At 52.1% G+C, this 13,971-nt stretch overlaps 1 protein-coding gene across 1 annotated transcript in view; it reads left to right on the top strand.

Annotated features, from left to right (window-relative positions):
• ADAM12 (ADAM metallopeptidase domain 12) overlaps window positions 1-13,971 on the top strand; it is a 298,271-nt gene that overhangs the window by 231,022 nt on the left and 53,278 nt on the right. Inside the window, exon 13 of the mRNA XM_023533770.1 lies at window positions 12,293-12,470. Coding sequence (XP_023389538.1) covers window positions 12,293-12,470 — 178 coding nt within the window. The remainder of the gene's footprint in view (window positions 1-12,292; window positions 12,471-13,971) is intronic.

Below are 13,971 nucleotides of genomic sequence, written 5' to 3'. Positions count from 1 at the left end.
GGTAGTGGGCAGAGAAGATGTCCTGGAAAAAAATTCAGTCTGAACTGATCTTTGAAGAATTGAATAGGATTAGGCAACTCTCCCGAGACTTCTGAGCTCAAACTATGGGAAAACTGGATTTTTTTTTTTTGGAGAAGGCTTCTATCTGAAAATGTGTTTCAAGGGTCTAAAATGATCTGTACTTTTCAGAGAAAAAGTTCCCAGAGCTTTGGATATGGTGGGAATTGATAGGAATTCAACGTATCTGGAAAGTCTACATTCTTCATAGAACTTGCTTTCTTAAAAATCGAGGCAGTATACACTTATTAAAACTCGCCCCTTTTTGAACTTTGATGAACTATCTGAGATCAGGAAATACATTTATCATAAAGGGATTTTACAAAAAGGGATTAGAGGAAATTATTTCTCCATATCAGCTCTTCATTTTATTTTTTCTCAGTGAAGAGTTTAAGAGCCTTTACTTCCTACATCAACGTGTAGCGGGGAATGGAAATCTTTATCCAAGGAGAAAAATAAAATGAGGAAGAACAGCTACAAAATGAGGAACTCCAGTGAGATTAGAACATACTGGTCAGGACCCGATTTAATTATCCAGCCAGAGTAATTTAATTGGCTGCACCCGAAATCATAAAGGAAAGATGAACCGGCAGGAGACAGTCTTGACAACAGTTCAAGAGGGCGCGTCCTCGCAGAGCATGTTCTTCTTTCCACGTATGATTGGATGCTGCTCGCTGGAAAATAAAGGACTTTGTCTGCAATCAACGCAGAGTTGGAATACTAAAAGTCACCGCCCAGGCACATGGTGGAATTGTTATCCCGTCTTAAGCGGGACACAGAACAGGGCTCAAGCTAGGGAGATGCGTCTGCACTTGAATATCCAGTTCGGGGGAAGTGAACGTGGCACACTTTGTCTTCGACCCTAGAGGATTGCATGCTGGATGTCCCATTTCATCAATAAACGATGTGAGATGGATACGCTTGTACCTGTTTTTAAGATAAGGAAGCTGGAGCTCAGAAAGTTAAATGAATTGCTACGCTTTCAAAACCGCCCAAGTAGAAGCCCCTGGACACACGGCCAAGGTGCTGGGAGCCACACACACTACTCACCTCAAATAAAAATGTGCAGCAGCTCTAAACCCCAGGAAGAGGAGAAAGACAACTGTCCTGGGGTTGCCTGCAGCTGCAGGTTCGGGGCACACCCTACAGCCAGGCTCCCTGAAGCAAGGCTGAGAGTGCCAACCAGGCTCCCTGCTGGCCACGCGGAAGTGGCCACGGATGTGCTGCTGTGTGTGGGCTGCGTATGGGGACTGAAGCCTTCCCAGAGCACCGTCCCCGTGCAGCTTCTGGGAAGCAGGAAGACTGCCCCATTGTTAAGCCATTTAGTTCTGCAAACGTCTTTCAACTTATGTTACAACAGCAGAGAATTACTTCCTGTCTTTCCTCATTAACCCAGGGTTTTATTTGTGATTGAACATGTGTGAAAACTGTACCGCTGAAGTTCTGCCCATCTCTTCTCCCTCCCTGTACACCACATCCCCACCCCCACGGCTCCCCCATCTCCCAGGACATGTAGCACAGAGGCCACAGTGGGGGATCATGGGGAAATTCTGGCCTCTCTGCAGCCAACAATATCCAGAAAGACCCACTTTAAGTTCCACTGAGTCAGGAATTTTGTCTGTTCTGTTCATTGTTGAATCTCTAGCGCCTAGATCAGTGCCTGGCCCATAGTAGAGTTCAATAAATAGAAGGATGGATGGATGAATGGCAGGGAGGGAGGGAAGGAGGATGGTTGGGAGGGTGGATGAATGGAAGGAAGGAAGGAAGGAAGGAAAGAAGGAAGGAAGGAAGGAAGGAAGGAAGGAAGGAAGGAAGGAAGGAAGGACGGACGGACGGACGATGGATGGGTAAACGGGTGGACAGGTAAACGGGTGATTGAGTGGGTTGATAGCAGATGGAGAGGTGATGGATGGATGGACAGACAGTGACTCCAGCACAGTCAGATGCGTGCAGAGGGAAGCCATCTCTTCACCTCTGTGTCATGGCTAAGTGTCTGGGGAGAAAACTCTGAGGCTCTTCTTTTGTATTAACTCCAGCATTTGCTGCAACATCACCGTTTTCATTTTTCGAATCTCCCACATCATTCTTCAGTGGGTTTACGTTAGCTTACGAGACGAGATACAGCACAGTAAATAGAAAAACGGAGTAGGAAAGAAAGAGGGCCGAGAAACCCCAGGTCAGTAGGCGGCTGAGTCCACTGTGCATTCTTTTTTTTTGGGGGGGGGTGGGGGCGGGTCTGTGTTTTGTTTTGTTTTGTTGTGTTGTGTTTTGTTTGGTTTGGTTTGGTTTGGTGATACTCCATGGAGATCAAGGTGACAGGAGCAATTTGCTTTCAGAAAGTGGAGCCCTTCCAACAGTGGCTTCTCCTGAAAGCTTTCGCTTAGCTGGAGGAGGGAACGTCAGAAATACGCGAACTAAAAGCAGCTGCCACAGGAGACCCTGTGTGGCCCTCGACCGCGCTCCCGCTCACAGAGAGCTCTCCCGCCTCCCTTCTCATGTGACTGTCTTGAGAGGACGGGGCAGACGCAATCACCTCCATCACACAGATGACAAAACGGAGGCCCAGGAATGCCAGAGGCTCCCGGCCCCAGGTGGTCAGGACCAGATCAAGATGTCAGCCCGCAGCTCCAGCCTGTGGCTCCTGGCCCAAACCTCGGCTCCTCCCTGAGTGTCTGTGAGCGGAGAAGCTTTCTGACCCCAAACACAGGGGCACGGGGGCCAGTGTGGCACCCTCCTGAGCTCCAGGTGGCCATCGCGGAAATCCCAGCGTCGGGAGCGAGGCCAGGACAGGGCCTGTGCAGACGTCGGCCCTCGCTGGGCGGCTGCGAGGAGCACCTATCCTGACCACTCGCTCTGTCGCCTTTGACTACAAGTGTCTTCCCTGTTTCAGACCTGCAGGGTCGGCAGAAGCGACTGGCAGGACCCCCGCAGGTCTGTCTCCTGGGGTGGGAGGAGAGACCAGAGTTATCCCAGACTGAAAACTGCCCCGCGTGACCTCGGATCTGGGTCTGCAGGAGCCCCCCGCCCCCGACAAGCCCCCCAGGGACGGCAGCCTTTTCCTGTGAGGAAGCTGAGGCGCTCATCCCAGACACCCACTTCGACGGGCTGGGCTCCCTGTCATTCAAGCCTGGGTTCGGGAGGACAGAAACGAGAGGTCCACCCTTCGGTGACGTCTCAGGGCCTCCCACGCACCGGGCTGCTGACCGGAGCGCAGCCGGTGTCTTTCTTTATTAAAAATTCTGGGAAATTACATTTGTGCTTCTTTACTAGGTTTCCAGGAGGAGGAGCGGAGGTCAAAGTTCACCGGTTAAAAAGATGAATTATGATGCGCCACAGATGGCTCCGTCCTGGGCCCAGGTGTTTGTTGTCCACAATGGAAATGTCCTAAGGACGTTTTGGTGATTTGCTTCTGGCCTGGTGGTTTCCTCCGCCGTCCGCAGCCCCCTGGCCAGGCCCGCTGGTCAGTGTCCGGGCCCAGTGCTGTCACTTTCTGTTCCTGGGGTGACGAGAGGGCGGATTCTCCCTGTGGGCTCCGTTCTGCCGCGTGGCCCGGTGCTCTCGGCGTCACGGCCTTGTGCCCGCGGCGGGGCAGAGTGTGGACTCAGGTCCCCTCGCAGCCTGGAGGAGCGTAGCGGAATGGCACCACTGTCCATGGGGGTGACCATCTCCTGGGTCCAGATGGGCCCACGACATCCCTCAGGTGCGCGGGGCCGGGCCTGCACTTGGCTTCGGCTGTGGCGGATAAGTCCCGAGACCGGCCTGGTTCCCGCCCGCCGCAGGCACTCGGGGAGGGCCGTGGAGGTGCGCTGGGAGCAGCGTGCAGGACCCTGGCGTCCGCCTTTACCCGCACCTGCCTCCGGGGAGCCCGAGGCGCCTGGGCAGCTGCCCGTCTCCCCCACCGATGCCCATGCTCCTGGCTCAGGGGTGACTGTCAGTGAGAGTCCCCACCGAGCTCCTGGCCCGGGGCGGGGCCTCGCTAAGGAACGGCAGCTGCTCTTGCTCTTTCTGCCCATCATCCCTGACGCACGGGCGAGGTGGAGCCAAAGACCCCGAAACGGGACGACTTTCGGGAGCCGCACCTCGGTCCCGCTGCGCTGCTGACGCCAAGGCCGGTTCCCACAGGTACCGACGCCACCACCCGTCCCAACAGGGCCTCTTCACCGTCGCACCCAAACTCTGTGCGTTCGCAAGCTTTGGTTCTTGGGTGTCATTGTGGAAAACCCCAAGATTTTTCTGAAGGTGGCCCTAGAAGTCTCGGTTTGAAACACGGCGGAGCAAAGCCCAGCCCACTGCGACCCTTTGCCGTCTGCGGGCCTCTCGCCCACCTGGGAGGAGAAGACAGAATCATGTGGAGCTCGTGAACCTGGCTCCGACTGCGAATGGCGAGCTGTTTCTGAACACGTCTGCGAACTGGCTGTGGGGTTAATGATAAAGAATGAGTCATTGGATCGAGGGCTCGGAGAATGGGCAGCCAGGCCAGGGCTGTTGGTGGCCATGTTCCACTCTGAGCTCGGTGCCCGGCCTTGGCCTTGGAATAAAGGGACAGAAGAATGCATGGAGGGGGCTTAGGTGACATGAGCCTTGGGAAAGGGCATTTGGAAGAAGCTTCTAGGAACGGGAAAAACCACAGGTGCGTGGCAGGTGACAGATACCTGAACGCGTCTCAGTTTGTCGGTGGTTTGCTTGGCTCTGCTCCCAGGTTCTCGGTCCGGTTCAGCTGGCGAAACTCAGCCCTTCCAGACTGGAGCGGGGTTTTCGTCTAGGTTAACACCCTGCTTACGTGACATCGAGGGGTCATGTTTAACTGCCTGGTCACGCCTTTGCCTCCCGAGTCATTTTCCTCTCGTCTACTTGTACTTGTGGCTCTACAGTCTGAAGATCACTCTGTTTGGGCCACGGCTATAATAAACTCTGCATCGTAGCTTCGATGTTTCCTGGCACTAGAATGTTCCAGGCACAGGCAATCCGTGATTTGAAATAGCCGAAGTGGCAACTCTAAAGGAGAAAAGTAAATACACATCTTCTTCATAGACATGCTGGCAACTGGCATCTCACGGTTCTTTGACGTCAACCAGAGATTTGCATGTTCCTGTCTGAAGCTCACTGATCCTCACTCTCGGCGTGCGAGGTGGTTCTTACCCCCATTCTACAGATGCGAAAACCGAGGCTCGGTTGTAAAGCTGAGCTTTCGTTTTAATACATGGGGTGCTCAGACTCAGTCTTCCCACTTTGATTCTTCTCTGCCTCCTCCAGGCCACGCGCCCAGGTCCAGAAGAGCCCCCCACCCCGCCCCCAGGGCTGCTGAATCTGTCACTTCTGCTATCAGGAGGAAAAAAAAAAAAACATTTTCGTCTACAAAAAGAAATCAGCGGGAAGCAGAACGTCAGCAACATACTTCTCAAAACCAGGTATCACTGTCGATCATTTATCAGCTGCGGAAGGTGCAAAGGTTTTCGTTTTTGTTTTAATCGATTTAATCAGAAACGAGGACGGCTTCCCGTCCGTCCCTGTTTCCTGCGACGCTGGCTTTTCCTGTCACCCGGTTGCGTCAGCTCCAAGCTGTTCCCTGCAGCTGCCCAGGCGGTGTCATCCTTCTTCCTCCGGTCACTTCCTGCAGTCACACGCACGGACTGATGTCACCCCCGAGCGTGGAGCGGGAGGACCTGGATTCTCCGGGACCCGGCACACGTTTGTTCGCGAGGCGGCAGAGTCGGAGGAAACAGAGCAGTGACCTGCGGCCCTAGTAAAACCAGCCTGATTACAGCTGCCTCATTTCCCACAAGAAAAGCAGTTGTCTGAGTCATTCCCCGGAGAGCCGTCACCGGCAGAGAGCTCCCGACTCCCTCTGTCAAGGCTGACGAATCGGCTTAGTAGGATTCACCCCGAGAACACAGCGGTGAAAGGCACAATAGCCTCCTATAAGAAAAGAATTTTCTGACTGCAGATTTGTCAGAGCAAGAGTAACCTCTAATACTGTTTTCCTTGGCAGCTTTGTGACAGCTGAAATATTAGGCCTTGATTGCATTTAGGGCGGGAAGCGGTAAATGGCGATCCTCTTTTGAAAAGTGGCTTTTGTGTGTTATTTTATTTCCCAAAAGCGCCCAGCCGTTTCGCCCCCTTTTTCAGTCCTGACCTTGCATCTGGCACAGTAAATCCGCCCCCAGGTGCTCTTGGCAGTTAAATCCCAGCGAAAAGGGTGGACGTGTGTAATGGAAGAGGTCACATCTGAGTAGGGACCCTTCCCCCTGGCACGGTTGCTGAGAGAGACTGTCTGTCTGCCCAGGAGCTGAAAGCAGCGCTTTCTTCTGGTCGGAGGTAGAATCATTTTAAAGCCAAGGGAAAGGGTCATGAGAAAGGGGCTTCTTTGCTGAATAATTCTCCAGTGTTACTGCCTGGCACCATCTTATCAACGCTATACCTCAATTCAGTAATCTGCTGTCCTGACGTATTGGGGATACTTGATGAAAAATATTAAAAAGCACAATGGGATGAGCCTGCCAAAACCCGCAGAAGAAACGGAGGCTTGCGCGTTTTTAGCTACTGACATGGTCTGCCCGGGATCTTTGATGTCATGAGCAAATACATGGCCCACGTCAATGTTCTCTCTGTCGGTACTCTGGGGAATGAAGCTATAAACTAAGAAAAGTGCAGTATGAGCCAAAGGAAGGCAGAATTACCCAAACCATGGAATCTGAAGCGAGCGGCAGGAACTGCAGAATAGAAACGTCACTCTGTCCACCATCGGAACCTTTCCTGGCACCTTAATTAGTATATAGGATGACGATTAGTCAGTCCGTCATCTGCTATAGTACTTAGAAAGATCTGAAAATTCATTCATGGCTTGAATTTGGCTCCAAGAGACAGCTTATGCGATTTTTAGTATATGCCAAAAATCACATAAGGTTTTCGAAATGCCGTATGTACATGGAGCTTCTTAGGAAACGGAACCACGGTGAAAAACAAAACTTTTTCTAATTTAAGTGCATGAAAGGTGACCTGTGATGAGGCTATATTAAGTTTCTTATTTTTTGACGCAAATAAGGTTGGATTTGCCTACATATTCTCTTTAGTGTCTGGATTTTAAATCTAGATCAGTTGGTAGACTGCTTGGGCCATCGAATGGTGGACCGTTTTGTGGTATAGTCTTTCTTACAATGGAATATTATTCAACCATCAAAAGGAAAAGTGACGTGCTAACACTTCCCTGCAGTGTGGGTGAACCTTACAAACGTGAGGCCGAGTGAAAGAAGCCACACATGAAAGGTCACGTGTTGCAGGATTCCATGTACATGAAAGGTCCAGAATCATAAATCCATAGGGAGAGAGGGCAGGTTAGTGGCTGGCAGGGACCAGGGGGGACGGGAGTGGCGGCTTAATGGCTATGGGGCCGGTTGGTTTTGGGGGTAAGGAAAGTGTTCTAGAATTGATGGTGGCACACTGTCGTGAATGCGCTAGAAGCCACTGGACTGTATACTTTTAGTGGTGAATTTGATGGTACATTTTACCTCAATTACAAGAAATCAGGAGAGCTCATTTTAATAAGCTGGGCCCCACCCCTGAGTTTTTTCTGGCTCAGTAGGTCTGGGTGGGGCCTGAGCATCTGCACGGCTGGTGAGGTGTCGGGCGACGCTGAATCTGGGACCACACAGATCCAGCAGTTCTGGCTCACGGAAAGGTTCGCCCTTTGAATTTAAATGAGTCCCCCAGCGTTATCGGTCACCGTGCACGTTTCGGAGGTTTGCTACAGGTGACCCAGCGCTGGCCTGACGTCCGCAGTAAAGAAAATGCGGTTCTCCAATAACTGAATCGGAATCCGATCGAGTCTCTGCCAGCTCCTAACTGTGAACTCAATCAAGTCCCTTCACCTCGTTTGCAAAAAGGGCATTATAATTCCTGTCTCACTGGATTGTTTTGAAGTAAGTGGAAAAAAAGAAAAAATATATATTATTAGGAGAAAGTGTGCCCACCATATCACCTAGCTTAAAGCAGATCCTCAATAAGTAGTTATTAAAATACATATAATATGTGTAAGTATATATCGATTATATGTAATTGTAATTCTATATTTTAATATAATTTCTCTGTCGATATCCAATGACATTATATGTAATTCTATATACTTTACGTGGATAAGCACGCGTGCTGTCTTTGCTTTTATGTACGTAGACATAGTTCTACATTTCACTCGTGTGGCTGGAGAGGCGGTATACAAGGTGTGCACGTCCAGTAGTTCCCTTGGCACCGGGCCAGCAAGGGGACAGCGAAAAGGGTTCAGGCCATGTCGGAATCATCTTGGGATGCTCCTCAGAGCTCTGAATATTATAGACCCTTCGAAACTAGTTCTCGAGTGAACGAGCGGATGAATGACTAAATGAAGGAATAGTGAACTCAGCTACCCAACAGGCTTAATTTTGCCATCGCCACATTCAGAGGCGGAGCGGGTACTGAGGGAGCAGGGTGACGAGCTGGGCGTGCCATGCGTCCTCATGTCATTCCTCTGCATGCGGCTGAGTGAGAGCCATGGTGATCTTAGCAATCATTGTGCCGACGGGTCCTGCCCGTGGATTCCGGACATCGTGCTGGGGAAGGGATTCCGTGCCTTGCTCATGGAATGCAGGCACTTTTCTCGTGCAGACCCGTGAGCTGTGTTTCGACCCCTTAGGCCAACAGTCAGGAACATCTACTGGGCACTGGGCACTGTGCCACCGGTGGCTATTTGGATGTAAAAGGTATTCAGATACGTGTGGATCGGGACTGTATTATAATCAGAGGAATCTAATGTCTGGTGCCCTCAAATTCCCTCTCTCTTGAGATGTGACATTATTTTAAATCACTCAATTCTGTTTATTGAGGCAGGGCCGTTGCGTTAGACATAATTCGAGATGCTCTCTTATCCCTCTGTGCCCGTCACCTGGGGGAACTTCAGCAGGATGAGGGAGACGATGAGCAGACCCTTATGCGTCAGTCAACCTTAGTTTGGTTTAAAAGGGGGAGGAAATGATAAGAATTGGACGTTCTTATGAAAAGTTCTTCAGCCGTTACTCAGCGCCTGGTCCATGCGGGGCAAGCCGCCCTCCCCCGTTTAATGATACCCCATGGTCGTCCTCCCACCCCTGGCCTGACCTCAAGTGGCTTAGGGGCCTCCTCTGCAGAAGGGGTCTCCTCTCGGGATACGTGCCGTTGAAAGAAGAGACTGCTTTGTTTTGTCGAATAAATTTCCCTGAGCCAGTCACGCCCATCGATGCACCCCGGCCCCGCTCCCCGCTCCCCGCTCTGCCTCCAGATGTATCCGTGGCTCGTTCCCTCACGTCCTTGCAGCGAGGTCGTCCCTGACCACCCTCCCACACACGTCCCCCCGCCGGGCTGTCGTCTCTCCTCAGTACTCACCTCTCTCTAACACACTTAGTGTCCTCCCTTGTCTGGTGATTGTCTGCCCCGCTAGAAGGCAAGCGCCATGACAACCAGGATTTCTGTGTGTTTTGTTCTTTCCCATGTCCCCAAAGCCTACAACAATACCTAGCACACAGCAGATACTGGATAAATGTTTGCAGAATAATAGAACAGTGAGTGACACTTCGCTCTGCTTTTCTTCATCTAAAGCCCAACTTCCTCTAAATGCCCAAGTAGAATATTCTATTGCAAAGTGAAAGAGTCACGTGTCTTTCATGTGAGAAAGCGTGAATGGATGGAACCAGCAAAGATGCACCCCAGGTACAAAAAGCCCCTGGTCTCACCAGCATTTGTCATCAAATGAGAGTTCCTGGGTGATGGCAGAGGCGTTTTTTTTCATCCTTACACAGAAGAAACAGTAGAAACGCAGAGCAGCCCAGTCCACGGGGAGGGTGGGGGAGTTTGGGGAAGGGTCGCCAGCCGTTCCGAGGGGCGTCACCGCAGTGGCCGAGCAAGTGAGCAAGTCCCCAGGGTGCGGGAAAGGGGACCCGCTCCCACGTGCTTGTGGCAGGGGCCGTGAGCCGAGCCACCAGTCGCTGAGGTTTCCATTGGGCCGACTTTGAAGGCAGACGGGTGAGCCCAGGCCCTGCTCCACGCTGTCCTTGGATGACCCCGAGGGAGGACCTGGTCTCGTGTCGGCGAGTTCACCGGTGGCAGCTGAGGGGGAGATTCCCCCGTGGTCATTGAAACAGAGGCCACCCTGAGGAGCTGACGCGTACGCTGTTCCTTCAGAGCACGGTTGGAACCTCACGCGTCGGGCGGGCGTGGCGTAGCCACGATTCTCCACGGGGGAGAATTTTTAAAGCACGTGGGGTTTGTCCTTCAACAGAATGGGAAAGCGCTAAAGAAACAAATGCATTATTACGCAGATGACCGTACGTCCGTCTGAACACACACAGATGTAGCCATGCCACCGCCGATCGGTTCACTCTCCTCTCCCAGACGCTCTGAAGTCTCAGCCCTGGGCTTCCACCGACCTCACGCATCTTGTTTCTGTCCCTTTTCTTTAATGTCAACCCCCAAAACCCGACGCATACTTGTTATTTCAAAAGACGGTGATTTGGGGGGACTCGTCTGAGCTGGGCCTAGAGCCAGTCTCCGGCCTCTAATCTGTGGACGCTGGTGACATTGATCCCCTGCTCACTTGTGAAGCAGGGTGATTCATACTGCTTTTTCATTGGCCGCCTCTCAACTACTGTTATCCTTGCTGTAAACCCATCCCGAGACTTATAACTTATCCTGGTGTCTTTCCTGATGAACTGTCAACATATTCTGGACATCAGTTCCTTTCCAGAATGAGCTGATACGAGTTTATCACAATGCCCGGTTGCATATCGTTGAGTGGGAGTGATGTCTGGTGTCCTAGGTCAGCCCCCGAGATAAACACGTACCCTGGGAAAAGCCCCACGTGGGGAAGAAGGTCCCATCTCCGCCTTGATGAGCCTTATTTCTTTGCAAAGAGAGGAATTCTCAGTCCCCTGTATAATGTACCATTGTCTTTTTGATACAAAGCCCTTCTGAATTGGTAAAATTACAGGTTTTCTTGTGGATCATCACTTGAAGTTGTTCAGCATCACTTTGATACCAGGAATAATCAATCTGTCTGCCAAGGAAAGTCATAGAGATTTCAGAAGGAACTTCGCTGCAGCAGGACGAATAAGCCACAGTTTCCTGCTTTCGCATGCAAAGGCAGGGCTTGCGTTTACGAACGTATTTGTAGATTAGGATTACACTCCAGAGGCCATAACCTGAGATTGACGGGATCGACTCGGGGCGGGGTGTGGAGATGGTGCAGAGCTGCCAGTCTGGCCACGGAAATCATCCTGGTCTTGAAACGCCGCCAGGCGCAGTCACGAAATAGTGGCTGCTCTGCCGTCTTCAGGGCAACGTAGCGGCGTGCGTTGGTTCAGCCAGTTGATCAGAGTCCAATCGCGATGTCATCCTGTAAGCGTCTGCACGGGGAGAGGGTGCCGAGGTGGCTGGTCAGGAGGCCCTGCCTTCTCGCTAAATAATAAAACCTTCTGGGTTTCTGGCATGCTCGTCGTTTATAATCCTGCTGCCTCAAGACACAGGGAAATGCATTTGTGAAAAAGAGAGACACTCTGTATGCGTCGGGTGACGCTAGCTGCTGTAGCAAACACACCCCCGACTTTCGGTGGCTTAGCGTACCAGAGGTGTGCCATCCCTCCACGTGACACTCCGAGGCTCTACATTCCCTCTCTTCAGTGAGTCAGGACCACGGGGCAGGCCCCTCTGCACACTGAAAGGGGGGATGCGGACTTTGCTGGGAGGCTGGCCGGCTCTGCCACGTGCCTCGTAGCCCTGGCATTTCTGGGCCAGAGCAGGACCTGCATTTCGGGTCACCCCCATCCTCCTATAGCTGTGCTTGGGGGAGACTGTGGTGTGACCGTCACAGACCCAAATGCCAGCATCGGCTGGCCCTGGTCTCCCCGGGGGCTGTGTCCACAGATCCCGGGACCTGCTGGGCACACCCACTTGTACTTTCTTTCCACTTTCCAGTGAGGACATGAGCACGTGTTCTGTTCGTATTACAAGCTGCAGATCCTAAGAATTCGCGTTCCATAGTATCATTTCACACAGAACGATTACTGTCCAGACTTGTCGATTCAAAACCACTGAAAGATCATTTCTTTTCTGACAGAGCACGTCCTCGTCCGTGGCGTCGGCACCGTGCAGGGTGGGCCCTGGGGCAGCCATCGCTGGCAGGGACCACGCGAGGCCACGTCATGCCCCGGTGACTGACTGTCGGGGGTCTTCTCCGCAGGTACCCCTTCCCCATGCTGTTCAGCAGCTGCAGCAGGAAGGACCTGGAGGCCAGCCTGGAGAAGGGCGTGGGCGTGTGCCTCTTCAACCTGCCGGAAGTCAGGCAGTCTTCCGGGGGCCGGAAGTGTGGGAACGGGTACGTCGAGGAAGGAGAGCAGTGTGACTGTGGGGAGCCGGAGGTAAGGACGTCTGCCTCGCATCCTGTCCGAGCAAAGAAGCGAGAACTGGGGCTCGCAGGACGAACGTGCTAGAAATTCAGGCTGCAAAAGTCCAGGGTGGCCTCCTTGAATTTTAATGATCCCACAGAATAAGTTACATTGCTGGTTTAAGAAGATAAAGAACCTTCTTTATTGAAGGATGTGGTGTCCTCACAAGGTGCGGGCAAGGACGATGAGAAGGCGTTGAGCCTTCAACCTGACGGAGACAAAGCCTCGGCGCTGGCTTCCGACGGCCGGCGCGCACCGTTCCTTTCTCTTTGCGAGGCGTGTGAACGGGGGAGGATTTGAAGAAGCGGTGTTCATTTTTCCCCAAGAGTTTCCTCCCAAGTTGAAATCCCGCCGCAGCCTCTTCTGTATGCAGGACCCGAGGCGCCGGCTCCCGCCTCTCTGCTTGTCAGCTTTCAGGAGCAATAAGCGAGAGCGGGAAACATTTTTATCCAGCAAAGGGCTTATTCAGCCCTGTTTTCCTGCCAATGTCAGGACAGTCTCTCCTTTCTATAGGGCCTAAGCTAACGTTAATCCACATAACAATTTTGACGGCCACTTTTTAATCTCTGAATAATCATGAGAGGGAAAGAGACAGAGAGGACACAGGGAGACCTCCTGGTAAAGCGAGAGCCCCCTCGAAGCCTGGAGGAGGTTGTGTTTAGAATAAATCAAAGCAAGGAGTTTGCATAGCGGGCGGTCTACGCATGGGATTCCCTCCCCAAGAGCTTATGCAAGTTGAAACGGTTGACGAGTTCAAGGCGGGCTCGGCTCAATTCACAGATGGGCTTGATGAGGGCTTAGGAAGGGCATGTCTTGGAGAGCTGCTCCGAAAAGGAGGATTCTAGGAGAAATCGTGCTGAGACTCTGGGAGGCAGCCTGAATTCCTGCGCGTGGTCGTAGAATCCTCACTGTGTCCTGTCCCCACGTCCCTGAAGTTTCCCACCCCGGCGGGTCTCCGTCTGACCATTTCTGCAAGGATGTTGGGGGTGAGTGAGCCCTGGGTGTGGGGGTCGTGGCGGTGGTTTTATCACACACCGTTTTTGCCTTTGCCGAAGTCAGGGTTCAGGATGACAGCACTGTGCACAGCGGTGGTTAACTTTGCTCGCAGTGCACAGGGAGCGGTTGCTGTGCAGAAGCGAGTCCTCGTTACAGGGTACAGGAACTCTTAAGGTTAGTGGAGGAAAACTTGAAACCATCGTGGGACAGGATATGCAAAGGGGAAATCCCTTGGAGACTGTGTTAATTACTTGAAGAGAAAAACGAAATGAGCTTAAATTATCCATATTTCTCAGGAGAGGCCTTGCTGACTTAAAAATTATTTGTCTTCGATATGAATTCCTTGTAATTGTTTATTAATCTAAGTAAGTTTGACAGCTCTTCATGGAGCCACGAACTGTCAGGTTTGGAATGACTGGATTAGCAGCCGCTTACTCTATGTTCTAGCACGACCACCACCATCGCTGCCCCCCTCACC

The sequence above is a fragment of the Pteropus vampyrus genome, unplaced genomic scaffold, assembly GCF_000151845.1.
Source record: "Pteropus vampyrus isolate Shadow unplaced genomic scaffold, Pvam_2.0 Scaffold111, whole genome shotgun sequence".
In the NCBI taxonomy this organism is placed as follows: domain Eukaryota; kingdom Metazoa; phylum Chordata; class Mammalia; order Chiroptera; family Pteropodidae; genus Pteropus; species Pteropus vampyrus.
Note: the sequence above shows the minus strand (reverse complement) of the source record. Positions and strands in the feature narration are given on the sequence as shown.